This window comes from Pteronotus mesoamericanus, unplaced genomic scaffold, assembly GCF_021234165.1.
Source record: "Pteronotus mesoamericanus isolate MK-2021 breed Mesoamerican mustached bat unplaced genomic scaffold, CSHL_Meso_final contig_101, whole genome shotgun sequence".
Taxonomy (NCBI): Eukaryota; Metazoa; Chordata; class Mammalia; order Chiroptera; family Mormoopidae; genus Pteronotus; species Pteronotus mesoamericanus.
The window spans coordinates 17,006,455-17,031,428 of record NW_026555001.1 but is presented as its reverse complement, the minus strand read 5'-3'; the positions used below and the strand labels follow the sequence as shown (position 1 = coordinate 17,031,428).

General features: G+C 54.3%; 1 protein-coding gene across 1 annotated transcript in view; it reads right to left on the bottom strand.

Annotated features, from left to right (window-relative positions):
- Window positions 1-24,974, bottom strand: part of ADCY3 (adenylate cyclase 3) — a 57,464-nt gene that overhangs the window by 22,054 nt on the left and 10,436 nt on the right. The window contains exon 2 of the mRNA XM_054569004.1: window positions 11,353-11,502. Within this exon, the coding sequence (XP_054424979.1) occupies window positions 11,353-11,502 (150 nt within the window). The remainder of the gene's footprint in view (window positions 1-11,352; window positions 11,503-24,974) is intronic.

Below are 24,974 nucleotides of genomic sequence, written 5' to 3'. Positions count from 1 at the left end.
TTTTCTGAGTCAGCACAGCTCAGACAAAGGCTGTGCTGCCCCGACAGGCCAGGCCGTGGCCTTGGATCCTGACACCGGTGAGAAGGCCACGGGAGGGGGTCGCCACAGGGTGGCAGAGAAGGAGTCACCACAGGGTGGCAGGCTGCTCCAGAGCACGCATCTGGCCCAACTCTGCAAGGCGCGCGCGCAGGGGCCCCACCGAGAGGAAGGGGCAGGCACCCCGCTTCCCCAGCCCCACCCCGTGCCATGGGCTTTGATGGCTGTCCCCCACACAGAGCACCGAGGTCACAGCCCTGACCCTCTCTGGGAAAGGAACCAAGCAAGGACTAAAAGAGGAAAAACAAGCCTGAAAGTCTCCAGTGGGCTCTCTGGGTTGAGAATATACTGCCAGACCCTGGAGAGAAGCCCCGCAGCCTGCCTGCGTGGTGAACAGATCTGGGGTGGGGTGGGAGACTGGGTGGAGGTGGGGACGGGGAGCGGGGGGCCCTGATCACTGGTGGAGAGCACCACTGAGCCCAGGGCGGGTGCTCGACCTCCTGGCCTCCTGGGCTGGGGGCTCCTCACATGTGCACAGCTATCTGCTCAGGCCTCCCGTGCGCCCCGAGGCCCGGGCCAGGGTGGTCTGTCAGCGCGGCCGCAGCCGGGCCCTGGAAGGGAGCAGCCAAGCCCCCTCCTCAGCCATGACTCTCACCAGGCTCAGGACTGGGCCCGAGGCAGGGGGCCCACGCTGCCCCCAGGGGCGCGAGCCGTCAGAGCCGACATGCTGAGGTGGCATTCAGGAGGCAGTTACAGCCAGGGGGCCACAAGGATGCGGGAAAAGGAGCTTGGCTGAACAGAAGCCAAGTTTCCACAGCATCCTTGTAAGAGGGGCTGAGGGATGGGCAGAGCCGCCAGCAGTGCCCAGGTGGCAGTGTGTGCGCGTGTCCGTGTGAGGTCTGCCTGTCTGAGGATGTGTGTCCTGCCTGTGTATTGTGTGTACATGCACACACACAAATCTATGTCGCTACAACCCCTCACAGGCCAAGAGGAGACTCACAGCTGACCATAAACATGTCTCTTCTGCTCCTGATATATCCAGATTCTGGGAGCTTCCTGGCCACTTGGAAGCCATAAGGTCACTGGACCCCACCTCACCGGATGCCCACCCCGGCCGGCCCATCTGAGCGGAGGAGGCAGCAGGAAGAGGGCTGTGAAGAGGAGGAAGGGCTGGCCTGCCAGCCCCGTGAGACCAGAGCCCCGGCAGCCGCAACACGCGAAACCTGGGAACCCTGGGGTGGCCGTCTGTCGGGGACGCGCTGGCGCCACGCAGGCTAAGGGATTCAAAGGACAGTCGCTGGTCATCTGCACAAGTCCTCGAGCTAAATGCTAGGAAGGTCAAAGGCTAACAGTGCTCCCAAGAGCTCGGGTAGGCAGGGCAGCCAAGTCACCCGCAGAGTGACAGGCCTTGGGGCGGGCAGGAGTGCTTTGCTGTCCTCAGCCAAAGCCGGCGGGAGTTCGCAGGAGGGACACGCGGCATCACTCAAAGACCAGCACTCTTTAAACAGAGCCTTCCGCAGGGAGGCCAGGCTGCAGGCCAAGGCCCCCAGTGTCTCCCAGGTCGGTGGGCACCCAGAGGGAACAGCCACCACCAGGCTGTGCCATTGGGGACACTGCAGAAATCACCCCGGCCCAGGGCCAGCCCAGCACTCTCACGCTGCTGGAGAGGCGACGCCAACTCTGCGAGACTTCTGGTCACCTGCCTGGACTGCTGCGGGGACTCCTGCCTGTGCCACCTCCAGAGATGGGGCCAAGGTGACTGCAATCTCAGGGGACAGCCCTGTGGACCCATAGAAGGCCACATGTGTGGTATCAGGGTCCCTCCCAAGAGTCCTTGGCACAGAGCACGTGCTCCTCAGAGGTTTGATGAGTTAATGAGCTGTCAGCCAGGAGCCATGGCCCAAGGAACAAGCCGTTCCCCATCTAGAACGCGACTAACAGATCTTTCCCCAATCACGGGAATGTTCTAGAATCTATGCTGTCCAATGTGTAGCCACATGCAGCTACTGAGCACATGAGATGCGGTTAACACCATGGAGGAACTGACTTTTCATTACATCTTAACTAATTTAAATAGTCACATAAGGCTAGTGGCTCCCACGTGGGCAGGCACCAAGAGACAGGCAGCGGCTGCCTGGAGGGCACGGAGTCGCACCTGTGATCAGTGGGAAAGGACTGATGCTCTGACGTCTGCAGCGCAGGCGCACACCTGCTTCCATCACTGACTCACGGGCAGCAGCTCGATCCGCCCGGAAATGGGGGCTCAGGCAAGTTAAGGACAAATCCCGGCACGCGAGGCTGTGGCAGCTCAGCTTCTCTCCCTCTGCCTCCTCCCCAGGGGGCAGCGAATGTTGCCAGAGCTTCTTCCACAGGCTACTCCCACCTTCCTTTACTCTGTGCCAACCCCCCACACAGCCACCACGCCAGCCCAGCCCCAAACGGCTTCTGCTGGGTCCCTGACTCCAGTCCTCCCACACGAGGGACACAGGACAGTCCTCAGATGAGGACTCTGCCACCATGGCATCCCTCTCGGTTGCCGACCACCTCCCCCCGCAGCCTCACTCCCCGCCAGCCCCAGCTCTGCCTTCCCTCTGTTCTTCCCACCACACATTTGCCAAATCCCCGCTCTTCTTGAAAAGCCACCCAAGAATCCACATCCACCACGTTCTTTTTCAATCCAATTCCAAAACACGTCTACAAGTCTCCGCGGCTTGGCCACTGGCCATCCTCCGCCCTCCCTGGGACCGTTCACACCCTCTCTGCACACACGCCGCACTCTGCGCTCGCCGGCTTCTTTCTGGCTGTAGACAGGGTCTGGAACAAGTAACGCCCTTTTTATTACAAAATCTTTTATTAGAAAATGATAAGCATGTGATTCAGTAACATAACAAAATCACACTCAAGCATACCCTATGACATTTTAGGTGAAATGTTCACATTAAAACTACAAATTACTACACCCACATTATTACCCTATGAACCACCCTGAAGCAGGCGTTACTTCTGCCAGACCCTGTATTTAACAGGAACACAGGATTGCAGCTTATCCCACGGGTGGCCCTAGCCAGATCCTTTGGGTCTACTGTCCTGGGCCTTTGCTACTTCAGGTACATCACTATATTCCCAACCACATAGGCCTGACACAGAGGGGACAGGCTGATAGGCTTGAGGCTGTCACTGTGGAAACTGGCATTTCTACTGGGTGCTTCTCTCTGTGCACCTGTCAGCCGGCTTCTGGTGAGGCCCCAGGTGCCGTGGGGGCAGAAGAGAGGGTGGAGCAGGGCTGGGACTTGTGTATGGACCTGGTAGCGACATCCCGATCAGCCCTGGGCGGAAGCAGTCAATGTGTATCTAGGCTCCCCAGTGTGCTGCGACCAGGCACTGTCCTACGGGGACACGCAGCCTCGCCTGGGCGGGCCGGCGTGGGTGGTCCTCAAAGGCCGGCGCAGACCCTCCAGCCCACCCAGCTGCACAAACAAGCCCCAGTCCACCCAGGGCAAGTCCTGCGGGCTCTGCCTTCCACACGGACCCAAGGCCCTCCACCCCCGCCATGCCCTCTGTCCTGTTGAGCCACTGCCCGGCTCCTGACAGGGCTCCCGGCTTCCGCTGTTGTCTCATCTCCACCAGCAGCCAGATTGATCCATTTAAAAGCGACAACCTTCCGATGCCTCCCATTTCCTCCAGGGGAAAAGCCAACGTCCCTACAAGGCGCTGCAGGATTTGGCCTGCATCACTGCTCTGCGTCACTGCCCTCTCTCACCCCCTTCCTTCTGCTCCACCTGCACTGTCTGCCCTGCTGTCCTGTGATCGTACCCCAGGGCCTTCGCACTTTCTACTTGTCCCTCTGAACACTGCCTGGCCTGCACGCATGCTGCATTCCGGCCTTGCTCAAACCTCACCTTATCAGAAAGCCTTCTCTGGCCACCTGATGTTAACAGCCCCTCCACCCCAGCAAGCCCCAAGCTCCTCCCCGCTATGCCCCTGCTACCCCCTGACACATCACCTCCTCATTTGTTTAGGGTCTGTCTCCCCCCTAGGATCTGTTCTGCTCACAACCGTACCCCAGTGCCTAGGAGAGTGCCCAGAATGTTTGCAGCATAAAGACTTTTTCAGACACTGAAAGTCTTACTCTGACATAAAAACTAGGGATCAAAGGGCATAAGGAATTGGTTCAAGGTCATGTGGCAACCAAGAGGATGAGCCAGGATGTGAATGCAAGTGTTACGCTGCACCCTGTGAAGTCAGATCTTCCCACTTCCCAAGGCAGTCAGAAATACAGGTCTTTATTATATGGAATGTCCAAACTTTTTAAGTATTAGGAATTTTTAAAACTCTGGGCAGGTCAAACCAAACAGGCACCCACGGGCCAGGTGCAGCCCATGGGTGGTTCACCTGGTTCCCCCTGCAAGATCTCCCGCACAGATACCTCTGCCAGGAAGGAAGCGGTGCCAACACCCCTTCTGGGTTTGTTGTGAGGATGAGATTTCCCATAAAAACTCAGCCCAGAGCTGGACACAAAGCAAGTGTTCAATAAACTAGCCCTAAACAAACGCTCATTCTTACAACCAGGTAAAGACGGGTATGTATCATAACCCTGGCCCCACAGTCATAGGTGGCAGACCCTACGACCGCTTGGAGGGAATGTGTGGCTGGAGGCTGCGGAATGGGCGTATGACCTGCCCACGAGAGCCAGGGCCCCGCGCAAAGCCGCACAGCACCAACGGCGGCCGCCAGCTCACTGCCAGGGCCACCAGCCCGTCTGCCTGACGCAGCGAACGTCCCTCTGTGGGCTCCTCACCTACCTGCTTTTCCACTAAATCCTGGGATTCAGGATAAAAAACTTCCTGTGAAATCCAAGAGGTGGGAACTGGAACCAAGAGAAGCACTAATTCCTACTTCACACCATGAGAAATTCACCCTCTGACTTTTCTCAAACCAAGGCTAAAATAACAGCTAAAAAGTATTAGCAATATCTGTGACTGGCTCTGTGAAGAACACAGCAAGTATCTTTCAAGACTGATGTTGGGGGTAGGGGTGTCCCTCTGTGGTTCCTGTCCAGGGGAGAGCGGGGCCCGCTCTCCCCGAAAGTGCACGGCCACTGGCCCCCAGGTAACGATAAGAGGCCAGTACGAGTCAGAGCTGCTGAGGGAGACGGGGGCACCCTCCTGCCGCTCCAGCCTCCTCTTCCCGCCTCACTGGCCCCCCAGGACAGCCCCGGCCTCACTGGGGCCAGGGCAAGAGCAGGCACTTTGAGGGTTGGCAGCAGGAGCCCAGAGCCAGGCCACAAGGGGGCTGGCTCTCTCCTCTCCCTCTCCCCGCCCCCCCACTCCCAACTCCCCTCTCTCCTACCAACCTCCTGTGTCCGAGGACGAGACTGCTCTACGCTTCATCCTCTCAGCAGAGCGCCTTGGAGGGGACAGTGAAGCAGGCTCGGGCAGAGGTCGGAGACTCCGAAAGGCTAGAAACCAAAGCTGAGCCCACGAGACGGCAGCATTCCAGAGCCCTGGGCCCTGGGGCCCCCGGGACAGAAGCCTGACTCATGGCCACTGGCTGGCTCTTCCCCGAGACCTGCTCAAGGGCAGGCCGCTCACCGGGGGAGAGACTCCGACACAAAGAAGAGATGCCATCCCTGGTCGGAGGTGGCACAGGGTTTAAACCAGGGAGGCAGAGTAGAGCGGCTGTTCCGTTACATGTGCCCCCCAGCAGTTGGACAGAGTGCCCCCCTCTCCCCACCCTCCAGGGCACTGTGGATGAGGATGACCAGCCCACTGGTCCTCACAGGGGACTCGGTAACGGCCAACGATGTGCTGACCTAGGACCCTGGGCTCCTCCACACGTGCCCGGCCACAGCTCCCTCCGGCTCCCTGGGAACTAGTTCTGCGTATGCAATTCGGAGCTGACAATTTTGTAGTTTGCACCTGGTGGCAGGTGTGTACTGGGTGGGTTTCCCGCGATTGCCAGGTGGCATCTGAGGTGCTTAGCAACCCTCAAGGCCCCCAACTCAACTGTGGAGCTCAGGCACATGGAATAAAGGAAAACAACTCCAGCTCCTTCCTCCGGGCCTCCTGCTCTGCCCTGGCGCCCTGAGGAGCCAGGGGGAGCTGAAGAGAGGCCTGATGTCCACCTTGGCAGCCCTGTGTCACAGGTAAAGGCCGTCGGACCACCTGGAGCTAGGTGTGTGCCCAGCTGATGCAAAGAGAGTCCCTGACCCCCAGGGTCATGCACACGGAGCTTTAAATCCACGAGGGCCTCGAGGGGCCACCCCCCGCCCCCGCTCCTGACCCCACCGAGGAGGAGATGAGCAGGGAGGTTTAAGCAGCAGGCCACCTGGGATCCAAGACCCATTCTGCTTCTTTTCCTTACCCACATGCACCCTCATCTCGATTCGCCCTTCGACAAGATGAACCTGCTGGCGGGCCACCCATCTGGGAGCTGCCTGCTATTAGCACTTTCACAAAGGACAGTCCAACCGCCCAGGTGACAACAACAAAGAGGATGGAAACAGAGGAGCCAGGATGAGCTCCTGACACCAGCTCACTCCCAGCTTCACCGTCCAGCTGGGTGGACGGGGCCCAGAGAGGAGACTGCCCTGCTGGAGGCCACCAGCTGCGTGGCAGGCTCTCCCCTCCGAACATGCCGGCCTTCCCTCCTCATCTTCCTCCCAAGGCGGCTTAGGAAACAAGATAAGTACACGCCAACACAGTGCCGGGTGAGACATGAACCCTGAGAACTGCATTTTGAAAGGAGGATTCTTCTACAAAGGACACACTGAGAATTTATTTCCATTCGGGAGTGTTTTTAACAAGGCACGTGACCACACAGAGAGTGCTCAGGTGGCCTGGTATGGCACCGGCCTCCTCGGCCCCTTCAGCAGGAGCCTCGCCCACACCAGCTCTGTCCCCTCCCTCCTGGGGCCTGCTGCGGCCCTCTCCAGAGTGTCTCCATGTCTGTTATCCCATCCTTATTCCCACGACGGGCGTTTTCAGGAGGGGCGTGAGATGGACGGTGCAGCCTCTGCTCCCAGCCTGCTCAGCACCGAGGACACGTCGGCTGATGTTCCTGGGATGTGAAGCCGCTCTGAACCAATGCCCCCTGTGGTGTCAGTCCCAGGGCCCCGGGAGGAGGCAGCTTGTGTCTCAACGGGCGCCGTGGAGGAAGGCGCTCCAGCCCCTGAACCAGATCTCAGCCGACCTCTCAGACCGTCCTGCAGCTAATGTCCCCAGAGGCCAGCGTGACCCCAGCTAATGGTATTAAAGACTTCATGGTTTCCAGACGCAGAGTTCTTGCTTCATGTGATTCCCAAACATCCCCACGACAATGGTATTATTTTTTGATCCCAACTTTTCAGAAGACTAAAGACCAGAGTGGTAAAGTGCCAACGTCACACAGTGGGAAGGTGAGAAATAACTAAGTGTTTAATATTTTCCAAAAATAGATGACAAAATGGAGAACTTAACCAGAGAAGTGGAATCGATTTGTTAAGATCAAATGGAGTGTGGTAGGGAGAGGGTGTGGGGGGTGGAAGAGGGTATAAAGGTGCAAATGGTAACAGAGAAAATATAATAAAAAATAAACTATTAATTAAAACAAAAATCAAATGGACATTCTAGAATAACAAAAAAAAATACAATAACTGAAATTAGAGATTCAACCATTGATGTAAATTGGAGCTCAGGCACTGATTTGACAAAGCAGATGAAGAAAGGATTAGTAAACTGGAAGTTAAGTCAGTAAAAATATTCTATCTGATGCACGAAACTTTTAAAGAAGGAAGATGGAGGGGGTAAGAAAGGATTTATGGAACATGGTAAAAATGGCCAATAAAATCTAGAGTCCTCGAAGGAAGGGAGAGAATGGGACAGAAGCAACAAAAAGCTACTGGCTGCAAATTTTCAAAACTGATGAAAGTCATCAAATCATCAATTCAAGAAGCTCTTCAAATACCAAGAAGAGTAAGTACAAAGACAACCCCCAGGCCCATATCATTGTACAACTGCTAAAAACCAAAGACAAAGAGAAAATTGTGAAAGCAACTAGAGGAAAAAAACACGCAATTACTTTAAAAGAAGCAACAGTATGTGACAGCTGGCATTTCAACAAAAGTAATAGAAGCTGGAGGATAATGGAACAACACCTTCAAAGGGTAGAAAGTAAAAACCCAGCAACCGAGAGTTCTCTACCTGACAAAATAGACAAGTTCTTGAAAAAAACAACTTTCCAAAACTTAAACAAAGAGAAATATAAAAAACCTTATTTCTGTGAAGGAAATTGGCTCTTCTCATAAAGAAGACTGTAGACCCATAGAGTTTCACTAGTGAATACTTCTAAACGTTTAAGGAATAGCCCAAATCCTCCTCAAACTCTTCCAGGGATTAGAGAGAGGGAACACATCTCAAATTACTTCATAAGTCTGGCATTACCACAGTTGCCAAACCTGTCAAAAGTCACCAAAAGCAGGCTAACATGGCAAGTAAATCTCCCGTGTGTACACAGTCACAAACGTCCTAAGGAAAATATGAGAAAATTGAAACTGATAGGGTGGGGGGAGAATTCCAACCCTCCCAACGGTAACAGTGCTTTCCTCACTTTTAAAGGGACTTGCACATATTACCCATTTTACCCAACAATTTTATTACCACCTACACTTTACACACAGGGAAACTGAGGCCCAAATAAGTGAAGGAACTAGCCCAAGGTCACGCACAGCTAGTGGACTAGATGAAGTCATGCCACTTGATGGACACTCACAGGCACGCGCTGGGGCCCAGCGAGGCCTGGGAATGTCGGCCTGTGCCCCCTCCCTGGCACGTCCCTCCTGCCTCCCTGGACCTCTCATTCCCGGGGCCAGCATCTGCTCCGCTGCAGGTCCAGGCAGACTGCTGGCGCCCGGGCTGCCCGTGGCATTTGGGAGGCCTGTGGCACATGGGGCCTCTCTGCCAGGCCCCGGGTTCCCGCCACTGACCCTGCCCGGAGGAAGCGCACGGCACAGGGAGGTAGAAAGCAGACCTCACGGCCCCCGTGCTGCAGCCTGACTGTCACCGTGTCCAGGCTCCACAGGTTACAAAGTGCCTCTGCCTGCATTTCCCATTGGCCTCAGGGAGGCCTGTACGATGGACATCCATGCTTCCCCTCTGATCGACACCCCCGACCTTGCAGATGAGGCTCTAAGCGGTGGGTAACTCATCTAACACCTACTTAGAGATTAACAGACCCAGAGTGAGACTCAGGGGGCCTTCCTCGCCCTACCGAGAGGCCCCCACCCCACACTGTTCAGTGTGACGGGAGATGTCCTGGATTATACATGATGAGTCAGACAGGGCTGACCCAGACAGATAAAGTTGAAAACTGCACAAAGACTGTATTTAAAAAAACAAAAAAAAAAGAAAACCTCCTGGCTTAGCTCAGTGGTGACATGCATTTTTTTTATTTTAATGTAAAGAACCTAGAGGAATGCGTCCAAAGTGTGAGAGATCAGATGCAAAAAAGAGACAAGACAGTATGAAAAACAGAAACTAAGAACGCCTTTCAAAGGACACAATAAAGCAGGACTCTTTAAATACACTTAAGCCTCAGCAGCAGAAAAAGACAAAGATTTCTGGAACATGGAAAAAATGTCTAATAAGGATGTCTAGAGTCCTAGGAAAAGAGAGAATGGGACAGAACCAACAAAAGCTCCTGGCTGAACATTTTCACAACGGACGAAAGTCATCAAGCCATCAATTCAAGCTCTTCAAATGCCAAGCAGAGTAACTACAAAGAAAACCCCCAGGCCCATCATTGTACAACTGCTAAAAAACGAAGACAAAGAGAAAATTGTGAAAGCAACCAGAGGGGGAAAAACATGCAATTACTTGAAAAGAAGCAACAGTACGTCTGACAGCTGGCACTTCAACAAAATGCAGGGAGTCACTGGGAGCTGTTGGGGTGATGTAGTCCGTTTAAAAAGTTTTAAATTACAGGCCAAAAAAAAAAAAAAGGCAGGAAAAGGGGAAGAGAGAGGCTTAGGTCAAGCAGAGAGTAACCGCAGGACACGGGGCCAAGGAGAAACGGCCAACTACAGGGAGCCAAGCCTGGCCCTTTGTCACAATGGAGGCCAGAAGAGTCCCCTTGTGAAACCTGCCTTCTAGAAGAAATGAGGCTGAGGCCCAGCTCAGAAGCTTCTGGATCCAGTGGCAAACAGAAAGAGAAGAGTACCTCCCCAGGACAGAGGAAGCCAGGACCCGTCCGCTGAATGAATCGGTGTGTGCCTCCGAAGAACACTGTCTGGAGAATGTGGGGCCCACCAACAGGCCCCCCACCCACAGGGCTCCAGAGCGACCCCCGAAAACACAACCCTGTCCACCTGAGTGGCACAGTCTATGAAAATGGTAATTTTGTGAACCCAGACCACACAGTGCCCCGTGAACGCAAAATGACATGGTTCCCATAAAATGGCAGAGAGCCAAGTATTTTCCACTTACTGAGTTTGCGTGTGAAGGGGAAATCACCTACGGATAACAGGAAATTGGTGGATGTCAATTTTGGGGACCTTCAAAAAGCATCTGAGAGGAATCCAGACCAAAAATCATGCAAAAGACTGAGTCACATGAGAACTGGGAAGTTCTGCGGTGAATCTGGCCAGCAGGCAGGAGTCAAGCCAGTAAACAAACAGCAGAACAACAGGCACTTCTCGCGAGAGAAGAATGTAAACAGTGAGGTCCCTGGAGGTTGGGCTGGTTTTACTTTGGAAAAATGACTTGGAGAGAGAAGAAAGCGGAAACGTTGCCCCTGAGCACACAGGAAAGAGCGTCCTGGGCTGATGTCACCCAGAAGGGCCCTGAAGCCCAGGGACAGCCTGCTGCAGGGAGAGCAGTTCTGCGCGCACAGTAGGTGTGCAGTGTGAATCTGCCCTGGACCCTGAAGAGTGGCAGAGGGAGGCAAGGAGGCCTCACACAAGCTTGCCCATGGAGAAAGAGCATTCAAATGCACAGGAATTTTTCACCTGGGAAAGGTGGCTGCTTGGGCGATGAATTTCTTTAAACAGAGAAGTTTTAATTTACAGGATTAAAAAAGAAAAAGGGGAAGAGGGAGGTTCAGGTCAAGCTCAGGGAGGGAGAGTCAGGAGTGAGTTCCCAGTAAGAGAAGCTCCCTGGAGTCAGGAGGAGCCCTCTGTGGCGAGGGGCCCACAAGACAAGCGGGGCAACAAGCGGGGACCTTGGTGGACAGACGCCAAGGCCCACGGGAACTGTGGCTTCGGCCACACGCTGGACTCCCTGCCTCCCCACAGGCCCCTCCGCCCACCATGGTCCCTGAACCCAGGCGGCCCGAGAGCCTTACCTGCTGCTGGCTCTGCTCTTCCAGGTTCATCTTCACCTCCAGCGACTGGTGGGCCTCCAGGAAGGCCTTGCGGTGCTTGCGGTCTGCCATGTAGTAGGACATGATGCCCACGATGATGGCGCACAGGTAGAGGAAGACATTGGCCAGGATCTGTGCCACAAGGAGAGGAAAGGACCGTGGTGAACAGACGTCTTCAGGAGAGGGGCTGGGGGAGGCAGTGGGGCGGTGACCCAACTCAAGCCCCGAGTTGCCTGGTGTCCAAAAAGGGACCCGGCAGAGCCTCTGACCCCAGTGGGATGTTTAGGTCCCTGCAGCACCCTGCCCCCCTTGCCACGGCTGCGTGAGGCCCATCCAAGGGCAGGGCTCCAGGCCTAGAATGCAGGCGGGGGTCTGGGGGGCTGCTGTTCTCCCCTCCAGCTTCACACTGCAGCTAAGCTGGCCGATCCCGTCTACCTATGAGGCCTGAGCGGTCCCTCTGCTACCCATTCATTCACTCACTCATTTGTTCCACCACCCTCTTACTTATAAGGCGCACTTAGGTGCTGATTAGCTGGGAAGGAGAGTGAAGAAAGCCCAGGTGCACCAGCTGGGGGTGCAGAACCCTAAAAGTCTCAGGTCATGGAGGACGTCCCAGGAGACCTGAAGAGGTCCTGGGGCTGACTCAGCAGTCGCAGTGCTACCCTCACATGTGCCACAGGTTCACAGGTTCCCGGGGTTCACATGGGTCCTCAGTCAACCCCCTGCCAGCAGGTGAGGGGTGGCCAGGACCAGGAGCCAGGTCCCATGAGGAGCTGAGGCAACAGGAAGGGGAAGGGGCTGTGGGACCTGACGTTTGTCCTGCGAGCTCCGGGTACCGGCACAGAGGGCTCCCCTGGGCCTGGAGAGCCGGTTCCTCAGTCCCGGGTCCCCTGCAGGCCCCTAGGTGTCTGAGGTCCCTGGCCGCTCCAGCAGACTGTTGGGATGGCAGATCTGCTCCCCTCCTGCCAGAGGCAACCCTGGATATGGACCTCGCACCCAAACCACACCTGGTTTCCTGGTACAGGCTACTGCTAGCTCCAACCTCCACGCCCGCCCCCCGCCGCCCCCGCCACTAGGCCTCTGTTGGGGCTGGAGGAGGTTCTAGCTCCTCCCACTTCTCCAAGACAACTGGCAGCGACCAGGAGGCTAATTCTGAAGTTAATTTCTGGGCCCTCGCTGTATCCCCTCTGCCTGTTTTTATGCTTCATCAGGGTTAAAAAACACTCACCCTGAGGACCCACCACCCCCTGCACCAAGTTCCTGCAGGGCCTGCACCCGGTCCCCAGCGCTGAGCCCAGGGAGCCCTCAACAAAGGCCCACCGAGTAACGAATTATTAACGAGTAGGGGAGGTGGACTGTCATCAGGGCACCAGGTACAGGTTTAACAAGCTTCTTAGGTGGCTGGTTCCAGCGACTAACAGCTCATTACAGCCTCGGGCCTGAGCAGCCCTGGTCACCTGCACCATTTGTGGGGCAAGCGGGCGATGCCCAAGTCCCACAGCACATCCCCGCCCCTTCTGCGGGGGCATCACAGCACACTCTGTCTGAGTGGTCAGTGTCAGTGCAGCCTCGGGCCACTTCTTCCCCACCAGATACTCTGAAGGGCTGCCGACTTAAATCCAGTAAGTCAGAGCAAATCACACAGATCCTGTTGGGTCCCAAAGCCCATCAGGCCCAGAGGCCACTTCCTGCGGGGGCTGGAGGCCTGGACAAGCAGCCCACCCCCACGTTCACAGTGCAAGAAGCTGGTCGACGTGGTCAGACTGCCCCCCCCCCGGCCCCCGCATCCTCACTGGGCAGTGGCATTCTGCCAAAGCCCACGTGCTGGGGTCCAGGAACAGCGGCCACTGGGGCTGAGGGTCCCCAGGCTTGCGAGTCTGCGGGTCCCAGAGGGCAAGTGAGACGCTGCTCCCAGAGGAGCCACATGTCCCACCCACACCCACCAGTGTCAGCGACCAGGAACCAGGGGCTCCAGACCAGGCAGCTAGGCTGTCTGTCGCTGACCCTGACCACAGCCAACCTGTGATGTCACGCTAGGCTGGGCACAGAGCTCTGAGCTCGGGGGTCTCCCTGCCCTCCGCAGACAGGTCTTGGCTGATCACCCCAAGATGCGGGCGGGGCGGGCTCTGTGAAGTGTGCAGTGCTTGCTGAGCCTGTGTCAGGAGTGGCTGCTGCTGTGTCCCATCGGGTGTCCATCTGAGAAAGCCGGATGGCTGTGCATGCCATCAGAACGCAGTAGCAGGGAGTTTCAAACCAGACACGGCCCACGGTTGCAGCCCGGAGAGTGGAGCAGGGTTCAGGTCTGACTCAGGCCCGGGGATCCTCTATGCAGGACAGCATTCCTGTCATTAAACGGTGCACTTTTTTTTTTTTTAATAAATCCACTTTTGCTCTCCCCTTGTACGAATGTACAGTGTAATAAATAAACTCAAGAGCGGCCCTGGACTGTGGTGTTGACCCCTGCCAGCCGGGGACCTGCCAAGTCAAATAGCCTCAGTGCCAGTTTCATCACAGATGAGCTGAGGGGTGGACTGACTCATCTCGAAGTTTCCTGCAGCCCTGACACTGTCTGGTCCTCATCCGACCTCACTTCTGAGAGCAAAGGTTGGAACAGGAGACGACCCGGCAAAGAGAGGCCGGGGAAGAGGGCTGGCGGGGAGGGGCGGCCGTTTCCAGCTTGACCAGAGGGCCATGCTGCCTGCTGTCCCCAGCACACCTGGGTCCCACAGGCCTCGTCCCCGCCCCAGCTGCACTCTCAGCTACAGGGACTTGGCAGCAAAAGGTTGCATGTGGGCCTCACCCTGGAGAGAGACATGGATCCCGCAGGTCCCCTCCATGCCACAGAACTTCCTCCCAATCTCCCAGTGAGCTCATCTGTCTCAGACATTTCTCCCGGGAGCCCCCAGGCCTTGGGTTTCTTAGAGCTCCCACAAATATCTGCGCTTGCCTCAACTGAAGAAGGGACCCCTAGAGCGCTGCTGCTCTGGTCCACCCAGCCCCTCCCACGGAGCCAGGGCCACAGGGCCCGAAGGAGCCCGGCAACCCGCCCCTCCCCCGCCGCACCCCTGTGCAGGAGGAGGGCGGCGGGAGGCTCAGCCCCACCTGACAGGCCATCCTCACCGCCAGGCACAGGGCCCAATCCTGACGGGGCAGTGCCACCCCGCCAAGGAGACCCCGGCCAGGGCACAGGGGCTGGCTTTGGGGAGCGAGGCTCGGGAGTGAGCAGGAGAGCTGGGAGGGGGAGTGCTTGGTGCCACCTTAGACCACCCAGCGCCTACAGGGCCAAGAAGCCCTGCTCTGGGCTGCCATCGAGATCCCCTCTTCTCACCCCTGTAGCCTCCTTCAGTCTGGGCAGCAATCTTCTTTCAAAAACATAAATTTTTTTTTAACACAAGATTTTTAAAGTATCGAATAAAATGAACAAATCTCCCAAGTGGGTAAACATTCAGACTAAAGCTTCATCTAACCCACGACAGCCAGAAAAAGTATTTTTAATACCCCCGGCTCAGCCATGCAACCGTGAGAAAATTCCTTTACAAAATCCTTCCTCTCGGAATGGGATGAATCACCATATCCTGCCCGTTTTCTAAAGCCCACGGGAACACAGGCTGCTCTGAGCAGGGCTTTAAGGTGGCAGTCACCCATTGGAGGCAGGCTGGCGGCACAAGCGCCCAGGCTGACCTCTCCCTATACAGACTCATTCCGGCCTGCAGATTCCAAAACACTCCAGAACCAGAGAGGAGGAACCGCGGGAGAGAGCTGCTCTGGGGTGTCAGCGTCTACGCTAGCCGCCCTCAGGGACCTCGTGACGCTCTGCTGCTGGGGGAAGGCCACGCTGACGTCTCTGTTCATTAAAACAAACTTAAATGTTTTGGAAAAAGTCTCCAAGGAGCTGTAACGAAGGAAGCAACAGGGAGACGGCACCCCAAGCAGGCAGCCAGCCTCCCCAGCCCAAGTCTCTGGCGCCTGCCTTGCAGTGCCCGTGAGGTCCCCACCTGCAGGCCGTGGTCACTGCACATCCTCAGAGGGGCCTCCTGGTGGTGAACAAGTCAGGGAAACAGGTCAGGCTGTGCAGTCACACAGACCACGTGGCCTGTAGCAGGTCACTCCGCGGCTCTGAGCCGGGGCCGCCTCACCCTCTCAGCAACCCTGATGGCGGTCCCACAAGATTAAAAGACAGGTTGTCTGTCACACCACCTGACACAAGGCTTGGACAAAATATCCGTAGAGATTTTTTCTTTCTTTTCTTCCAGAGGGGAGAAGGCAAATTAGTACCAATGACAATACCTTAACGAAGTTGTACAAGAGCCTTCACGTTCATTATCTTGTTCATCACAACAAGCCAAGTTTTCTTAGTCTAGTCTTGAGGAAGAGACCTGAAGCCCAGAGACGTTGGTTTATGAGCCCATGGCTACCACAGCAGGACTGAGGCTGGAACCTGGGTCTCTTTCCTCTTTTTATGTCCTTTCTCCCTATAACCACAGAGTTTTCATTTCAAGATATTAAAGAAAAAAATTCCACGCTAGCTCAGGGCCCTGAACACCAGAAGCCAGCCTGACCTGGCATGGGCGGCTCAGGCAGGCCCGCTGCGCTCTCCTGCCTGCTGAGATGCAAGGCTCCCAAGCAGGAGCCACGGCTCCTTTCCCTTTCCTGCCGTCGCCTTGGCTGAGCTCTGAGGATGTGGCTAGAAATGGGCAGAGCCAGAGGCAGGGTGGGGCAAGTGGCACGGAATCCAGCAAGGACCTGGAACACCTAAGCAGACTGGATGGCTGCAGGCAGAAGGGCGACTCTCATGCTGTCCTGGAGCAAACTCAAGCATCACTGTAACAAGAAGTGCCTGGGGTCTCAAATACACACAACCCTACAGCAACACAAGGCAGGGTCAGAGCCTCGGGCTCCCCGGTATGCCTCCTTCCCAGCTGAGCGGGGCCACGGCGCACCTCAAAACGAAAGGGCATTCAGAAGCTGCTCACTTGTTTGACAGCTGGGGCACGGCTCTGCCACACAACATTCAGTGTCCCAGATCTCCCAAAGCAAAGCCCACTTCCAGGACAGACATCCAACCGGGCTGACATGTGATGTGAGGTCCCCCATGATCAGCTCGGTTGCCAGGACAGCCCCTCAGCCTGTGCTCACAACCCCAGGGACACCACCCTGTAGACTGACGTGAGGCTCCCCCAGAGATGGGGAACACGCCAGCTCTGACAGCTGGGCTCCGGTGTCACCACTGCGCCTCGTACCTGGCTGCTGCCCACCAGCCGCCCTGCGCCTCCTCCAGTCCTCTGACAAGACGGGCTCTCCAGCTCCAACCAGAACGTCCCACCCTTCCCCTGCCTGTGCAGGACCACGCGCTGTGACAATCCTGACTCAACCCCAGGCATGCACGCACGCACTCCAGACCTGGCCTTACTCATGCCCCAGGAAGTGTTACTTTTCATTACAATTTCAAGACCCAGCTCCAACACTCCTCCCTGGCTGCCCAAATATAACCATTCTTTCGTTCGTTCGTTCGTTCGTTTGTTCAAAGATTTAGTGAACGCAGACCCTGTGCCAGGTAGCTGCTTGGCATTTGGCAGTGAATAGGCAGAAGAAGTCCCTGCTGTCACGAAGCTGATGTCCAGGTAACAGCAAACAAGTAATAAACAGAATTCATCAGTGAGAGGATCAGGGCTGAGAGAATAACAACAAAGTGGGTAGAGCTGGCTGCTTTATCCTGGGGAGCAAGGGAAGCCGCTGGTCCCAAGTCTTCGCGCCCCGTGGCAGTGGCACTGCACAGCCACACCCTTGCCATGGCCTCTCAGAGAGTGAAGTTTTCTTCCCTGCTGCTGACTTGGGCCAAATGTGTGCGGTGCACATGACATGGGCGGATTTTTGCTTTCCTCCTGTTCCTCCACTGCCACCATGAGAACAATACGCCCCACAGCAATCACGGGAACAGCCAATGAGAGACCCATGCCACCCAGGCTGCCGCTTGGAGCCAAGGCCAGCCCAGGGCCCCGCACCCCGGCCAGCTCCCAGACGGCGAATGAGAGGCGGGGGCTCGTGTGCTCCAAGTTTTGGCTTGTTATGCAGCATCAGGTGAAAACAAGTGACTGCTACAGGCAGTTAGGACAGGTGTCCTTAAAGCAGTGTCCTTTAAACTGATATAAATGACCAAAAAGACTCAGCCGTGGGAAAAATCAGAAGAACGTCGCGGATGGAGAACACACTAGTGCAGAGGCGTTGGGGTACCGGCCTCCTTGCTATGAGACAACCCCCCCCCCCCACCTCCTGATGCACCTGTCTCTCTCTCCTGCTGGGCCTCAATACGTACCTGAAGTCAGGGTGTCTCTCACTCACATTTGCAGCCCCGGGGCCTAGTACAGTGCAGTCCCCACAAAAAAAGAATTCTCAGCCCCCAAATGTCAATAGACCTGAGGTTGAGAAACCCAGCCGAGAACAAAGCCTTCGTCCTTGTTCAATGCCTGAGTCGTCACAAGAAACCTTCCTAAGCATTTGTGTTGGGGAATAATGAACTCTGAGTCCAGAGAGGTCAATAAGCAGATTCACTTATTTTTATATCAATTGTAGAGCTTGTGGGCTAAGAGGAGAATGCTCCTGAGATCTGTCGAGGCTGAGGACATGGTAGCTGGGTAAATGCACCCAAGAGAAAAGAGAGTGTCAGATCACAGGGCAGAGACAATTAACACCACAGAAGACCCGTCTCCCTGCAGGAGGAGACCCGGGAATGAACGGCTCATGTGTAGCATTTATCACTGACCAAGACATCATTCACAAGTCTGTGGGCTGGGTGTGGGGGAGTCAGGCAAACCCTAACACGAGGGGCTAATTTTGTTTTTCCCTTTTGTGGGGAGTCCATTTTTTTTACCAGATCCTCAAAAGGGTCTGTTAGCCCTGATGATCAATAACCATAAAACACACCGAACGTCCCCCAGCCTTCCACGGCTCCGCTACAGGAACAGAAAACGCCAGGCCGCAGTATGGAGCGTTTTCTCTTTTTGATGGGAGCCCATTAGTCAGACACCTTGGTCTTTTTCCCTGGGCCAGATCATCCCAACTCTACTGAAGGGGCTCTATTTTAGAACATTTAATCATGTTTGGTTTCCGATCCTTTTCGTAAAACTCAACCCTACTGAGTTCTCAGTGAGTGGCGGGTCCCATGCTGGTCCTGGAGAGCAAAAAAGGACCTCACAGAGCTCAAATCACTCGGGATACACAACCTCCAGAAACAGAGGAAGCACAGAATGGTTCTGAGGGACAGGGGTAAGGTGGCAAAGGCTCCTAACAGGGGGTAAAACTTGGGCTGCACACAGTCAACTGTGGGTTTTCACACACACATTTTTTATTTTTATCATTTTTTTAAATCAACCCCCAAGGATATGTTTAAGGGTTTGAGAGAGAGAGGAAGGGATTGCGGGGGGTGGGGGTGTGAGAGAGAAACATGCATCAGCCGCCTCTCACACGTGCCCTGACTAGGAATCAAACCCACAACCCTTTGGTGTGTGGGACAACACTCTAAGCAACTGAGCCACCTGGCCGGGGCTCACACAGACATTTAAATATATGGACTCTGGAAAGTAAAGGACATTTAAACCAATTTCTAACTGATGACCAATGTTAAATGAAAGAAGGGCAAAAAATAATAAACTATATGCTTACGGGAGAGACCACACGGCAGCAGGGCTCCTCGACGCTGGCTCCGGTCTCCTTACCTCTAAACACTACTGAGTGCACTGCGTGCATAGATCCTGACTTTCCAAAACTGTCTTTGATGTTAACTGGAGAACAACTGCACCAGCCAAGGGGAAGAAGGACATATTCACCTTCAGAGAGAAGAGGAACAGGGCAAACTTGAGGTCCCAGGCCCGGCCTCTCCATTTCAAATGGCTCCAACTGTGAGAGGAGAACTTCTTGCAGACCCTGGGCACAGACGCCGGCCAGCATCACCTGTCCCCTGAATCTGGGCTCTCTCCTTGGGGATTCAGTCCTCTTTCTTCTCTCTCTTGTTGCTTCCCAGGGATGACTCAGCGGTCCCTCCTCCCTGCAGCCTCTCAGGCCAGTCCAGGGACACCCAGGATGTTTTTTCAGTCATGGGTTCTGACTCAACCCTTCAATGCTTAATCCTTCGTTGCTCTTTCTGTAGGCCAGTGTTCTGAGGCAGGTGCTCGGAGCGTCGCGGGGAGGAGGTGAAGAATGGAGATCTCTGGGTCCCACCCAGCCCTCAGAGAGCCGGGAATCTGCATTCCCCAATCGCTGCTCTGGGGGCGTAATAAATATTAAAACAAAGCCAAGATCCTCCAACCGACCTGGTTCTGTAAACCGAACTGTGAACGTGTGCAGTCGCTTTAGGCCGTCTCTCCGAGCCTATCGCCTGTTCCCACTTCTTCTCTTCCCTTTTCTAATGGCCCTCTGATCCTCAGTTCACCCTCAGCGTGAGTCACAGCACCTCCTCACTGTTCCCATCTCGTCCGGTCGGCATCTCTTCCAACGGCCAAAGCCCGGTCCACCATTCTCCATCTGGTACTGCTGTTTCGTGTGCCCCGCATTTAACCCAGGTCCTTGACTGTCCATTCAGATTTTATGTCATTTTCCAAGTTTCCTTCTTATTGTCCCAGCCCTCCCTCTGCTTGCTGCCGGCCCTTAGCAAAGCTAGTACACGGTCACAATCAGAGAGACTGGTCTGGGAGGGCCTGGTCAGGCCATGGGCCAGCCCACTCAAGGTACCATCTTAGTCACAAGACACAGAGAAAGCTTCGGGTCCCCAAACTCAAAGTCCTGGCAAACTACCACCTCTCCTAACTCAAAACACCTCCGTCGCTGCCGGCTGTCCGAAGGTAAAGCTCAAAATCCTCGTCCTGGACGTCAAGGCCCGACACACTCCAGGCCCCGCGAACCTCTGGAAGCGTCTCCCACAGCCCCTGCTGCAAACCCTCCCCGTCAGCCGAGTGGGCTCTCCGGCCCGCGGCACACGCCGCGGCCCAGGCTCGTTGGGCGTCCGCCTTTCCACTCCGACACCGGGGCAGGGGGGCGCCCGCCTCTTCCCGTGCGGGTGCGTGCGGACGTTGCGTTCCGCGCCATAAAACCCATGTTTGCGGTACTATTTTTAAACACTTAAAAATGTTTGCCTTCGAGTAGAACAGATGTGTCTGTCCATTACATTATACGCTCCACTAGGGCAGAGGCAAAATCTATTCCAGTCACCACAGTGTCTCCAGCACTTGACAAACTCACGGCACACAGGAGGCGCCCAATGTCTCCTGAGTGAAGGAACGAAGAAATGGAGGAGGCCGGCGAGGAGGAAGGGAGAGCCGGAAGGAAGGGGAAACGGAAATGCCAAGCCCGCGGGAACCGAGGCTTCGCCTTACAAGGCAAGCACACGCCTGCATCCCCCTGTGTGAGAGGCACCCCCCGCCCCTCCCCCCTCCCCTCAAAACCCCGCTAGGCCCTGCCTCCCGCAGAGCCTTCCCTGAGGGCCCCGCCCGTGAGTGAGCACAGCCTCCGCGAGTTTCCTGGAGAGGAGATACGTGCAAGAGAAATCCGGGAGAGAAAAGGGTGCAATAGGCAGCCGCTCTGGTCTCATTTTCACAGAAACGAAATAGGGCCAGAGCGGAAACACCCAAATGCCACCCGCAGTTATCTTCTGAGGGAGGGGACTTGGGATAATTTGTTTTCTTCTTTTTGCCCTATAGTCTTTCTGTAGCGAGTCCCTTTACAAGGACATTTGAAATTTCCTATTGTCCCCTCACCTGGACTGCCAGCAGGCCTGGGGACCCTTCAGAGAAATGCCCCCTCCAGGCGGGCAGCCCCACCCCGAGCCCCTGTCCATCCCTCCTAACAGTCCTTGTTCCCGCGGCTACACCTTCTCATCCGAGTGTAGTCAGCTCCCCGACCCCGGCTTTCTTTGGATTAGGGTTTGCGTGAAGTATCTTTTTCTATCCTTTTTTTTTTTTAAGGAGGTATTGACACCTTTTTAAAAAGATTTTATTTATTTATTTTTAGAGAAAAGAGAAGGGAGGAAGAGAGGGAGGGAAACATTGATATGCAAGAGAAACATGATCGGTTGCCTCTCACACACCCCCGCCCCCCAGCAAGGGGCCTGGCCCACGACCCAGGCGCGGGCCCTGACCCGGAATTGAACCAGCGACCTTTTGGTTTGCCGGACGACACCCAACTGCCTGAGCCACACCAGTCAGGGAACCATCCTTTTACTCTTAATCTATAGTGTCTTCATATTTTAAATGGGTTTCTTTATAACTTATAGTTGGTTCTTGCTTTGTCATCCATCTGACAATATCTACCTATTAAATGGAATCACTGTATCACTACATTTATTATCAATGTGGCTGAATTTACTACTGTCATCTTGATTTCTATTTGTCTCATTAGTTCTTTGTTACTTCCCCCCCTTTTCCTGCCACCTTTTGATTTTTTTAATCCTTCTCCTTTATCTCCATGATTGGCTTATGTGACACACTTCTTTGTCATGCTTTTCTAATGGTTGCTATGGAATTTATAATATACAACTTAACACCATCTACTTCCAATATTATTACTTTATATATGGCATAAGAAAATTAAAACAGCAGTTTCATGTCTCCCCGGTTTCCTTGTTCTCTTGTCATATACTTTGCTACTATGTTATAAACTCTAGAGTATACTGTTTATTTTTGCTCTAGACAGTCTTAAAGAGATTTAAGAATGGCAAAATTATAACTCATATTTTCCTACACATTTCCCATTTAGGGGCCTCTTCCTCCCTTCGTGCTGTCCAAATTTCTGTCTAGCATCATTTTTCTTCTGCCTGAAAAACTTTCATTAATACTTTTCATAGTGCAGGTCTGCTAGTGATGAATCCTCTCAACTTTAGTTTGTCTGCCAAAAAAGTCTTTACTTCACCTCCATTCTTTTGAGGTATTTTTGTTGGGTATAGAATTCTAGATTGACTATTTTTATCTTTTGGTTCTATTGTGTTCTTCCTTGGATAATTTCTGACCAGACATCTGCCATCATTCTTATCTTTGCCCATCTCCATGTAATAATGGCTTTTTGTTTTTCTTTCTTTCTGGTTGTTTTTATGAGTTTCTCCTTATTACTAGTAGAAAGCAATCTAACTATAATATACCTTGGTGTAATTCTTCTCACACATTGGCATGATTCTTGAACTGTGGGATTCATGGTTTTCATCAAATTTGCAAGTTTTCCTACCATTATTACTTCAAATATTTTTTCCTGTGCTTCCTCTTTTCTCCTGGGACTCCACTGCTCCCCGGAGCCTACAAACTGTAGTCAAGGCTGCCTCAGTGGCCTTCCAGGCCCCCCATTTCAGATCCCAAATTGCCTTCCAGCCTTCTCCTTTACTACCTCACAAGCTCAGTGCTCCAGTCAAACGTCCTCTGTTAACACCTGTGTGTTCATGCGCCAGGCCATCATGCACCCGTCACCTCTGCCCCCCCCCCACGCCAGTGCTCAGGAGCCAATCTGCCCTCCATGGCCCAGCTCCTACGGCCTCCTCCCGGAGCCCTTTCCTGACCGAGGCGGTGTGACACTTTCTCTCTGCGCTCCCACAGGTCTTGTGTGTCGTATTGGCCCTTTGAGGGCCTAAGGATGTCCTTTCAGTCATCTTAGCGTGAGCCCCACCCCACGCCCAGACCCAGAAGAAAGACACTGGCACCACTGTCTCTGCGATGAGGATAAGAGTAATGACTATATCAGAATGTGCCTTTGAGACACTTTCAGGAAGGAGAAGTTGAACGCACAGTATTTTATGAAGGAGTGAGTCAGGCAGCATCTCTCCTTTTTCCAAAGGGAAAAATGAGCCACACAGCAGTTTAAGTCAATTATTCTGAGCCAGAGGAAATAGCCTCTAAGGGTATTCACCCCCAGACCAGCCTATCAATGTAGCCTCTCAAGAGCTGGGGAAAAGTATGGCGATCACTACAGGGAAAGGGGGGTAAGAGGAAGTCTGGGGGCGGGGGAAGGAGATAAATGGTGATGGAAGGAGACGTGGCTTGGGGTGGCGAATATACAACACAATATAGAGATGGTATGTTATAGAACTGTATCCCTGAAACCTATATAATTTTATTAGTCAATGTCAATAAATTCAATAAAAAACATTTAAAAATTTTTTTAAAAAGAAGTTAGGGGAAAAACCATCCTGTCCTCTGACTTCCTTCCCCCTTCTAAGCCAGGGAGCAGGGGCAGACAATTCTGCCCCAGGACACCACACAGCTCCTGGCCTCAGGTCTCGGGGAACACAGCCTCGCCTGGGGAGGCCTGAGAGGCCCCAAGGAAGCAAACAGAATTCCCAGTATTGGGAGAACAAAGCAAAATGAACCATGCAGCCTGGAGCTACTCACCAGCAGACGCTCTGAAGCCTGAGGCCCTACCCATTTTACCCTGGAAATTCTGTGGCACAAAACTGCAGCCCCTCCCATCTGAACACCCCCACACGAGGTCACCTGTCCTCCCTTTACCGCCACCTCCCCTTCTTATCACTCTTCCCCTACACCCACACACTCAACAGCCTCCTGCCTGAGCACCCCACTGGTCCCTCGCTTGCCCTTGTCATCCCATATCCCAAGGCCACTGGCCTCCAATGCCCACCCACCTCTCCTGAAGCAGAGCCACACAGGACACCTGCGCGCTGGCCCTTGGGCTCCCTTCTACCTGCTGTGCCCGTCGCGGCCCTGCCCCACCACACAAGCGGTATCACAAAGTTATCAGCTCTCTCTTCTAGGGGTTAGGGGACACTGACCTGGGGCCCAGGAGACCAAGGATGTAACCTGAGGCTTTGACACCATGTCTCTCTGTGACCCTGGGCAAGTCACTTCCCCTGTGAGCCTCAGCATCCTCCCTGGAAACCCTCAGATCTCCAAGGTCATCCCTCCTGGCAGAAGCGGTGTGGGCCAAAGGGGACAGCAGGTCACAGGAAGATCCTCTTAGATACAAACTCCAACATATTGGATTGGTGAATTCCACTCAAGCAAAATGCAGTCTGGCACCAGCCAATGGGAAGGTACATTTTGGGGGTTTATGTAGTTACAAATAAACATATAATAATAATACACTTGCACTTGAATGGGGCTTAGCGGTCCACAAAGTGCTTTCTCTCACAGTCTCATCTATTCCCTACCTCCACTCTGTACAGGCTAATGTCATCATCCTCGTCACAGCAAACGTACAAGGCCAGCACTAGTCTCAGAGCTTCACCTCCAGAGGCTCATTCAGGGTCTTAGTTCAGAAGGACGGAAAGGGCTGAGCACACTGGTCAAGATCGCAGAGCGGAAACGGCAGGTCCAGGCCCAGAACCCCGGCATCTGACCCCGAGTCCAGTCCTTATTCACTGGGCTATGTGCTCCTCTATCCCCCGCACCCAGGGAGGGGGCCGCCAAGCTTGCCCAAGACCCTGGGGCACTCGCAGAACAGCTACGTTTGAACTCAATTCCTATTCACTGACAAAACGACGATGAAACAGATAAAATCAGAAACAAAAAATGTCATCACTGAGCAGGGATGCGATGAGTGCAGCCCCAACCCTCCCACGGAGCCCCAGTGGGGCTCAGGGAGCTTCCCAGGGCCTGGCCGTCCGCCCTGGCCTGGCT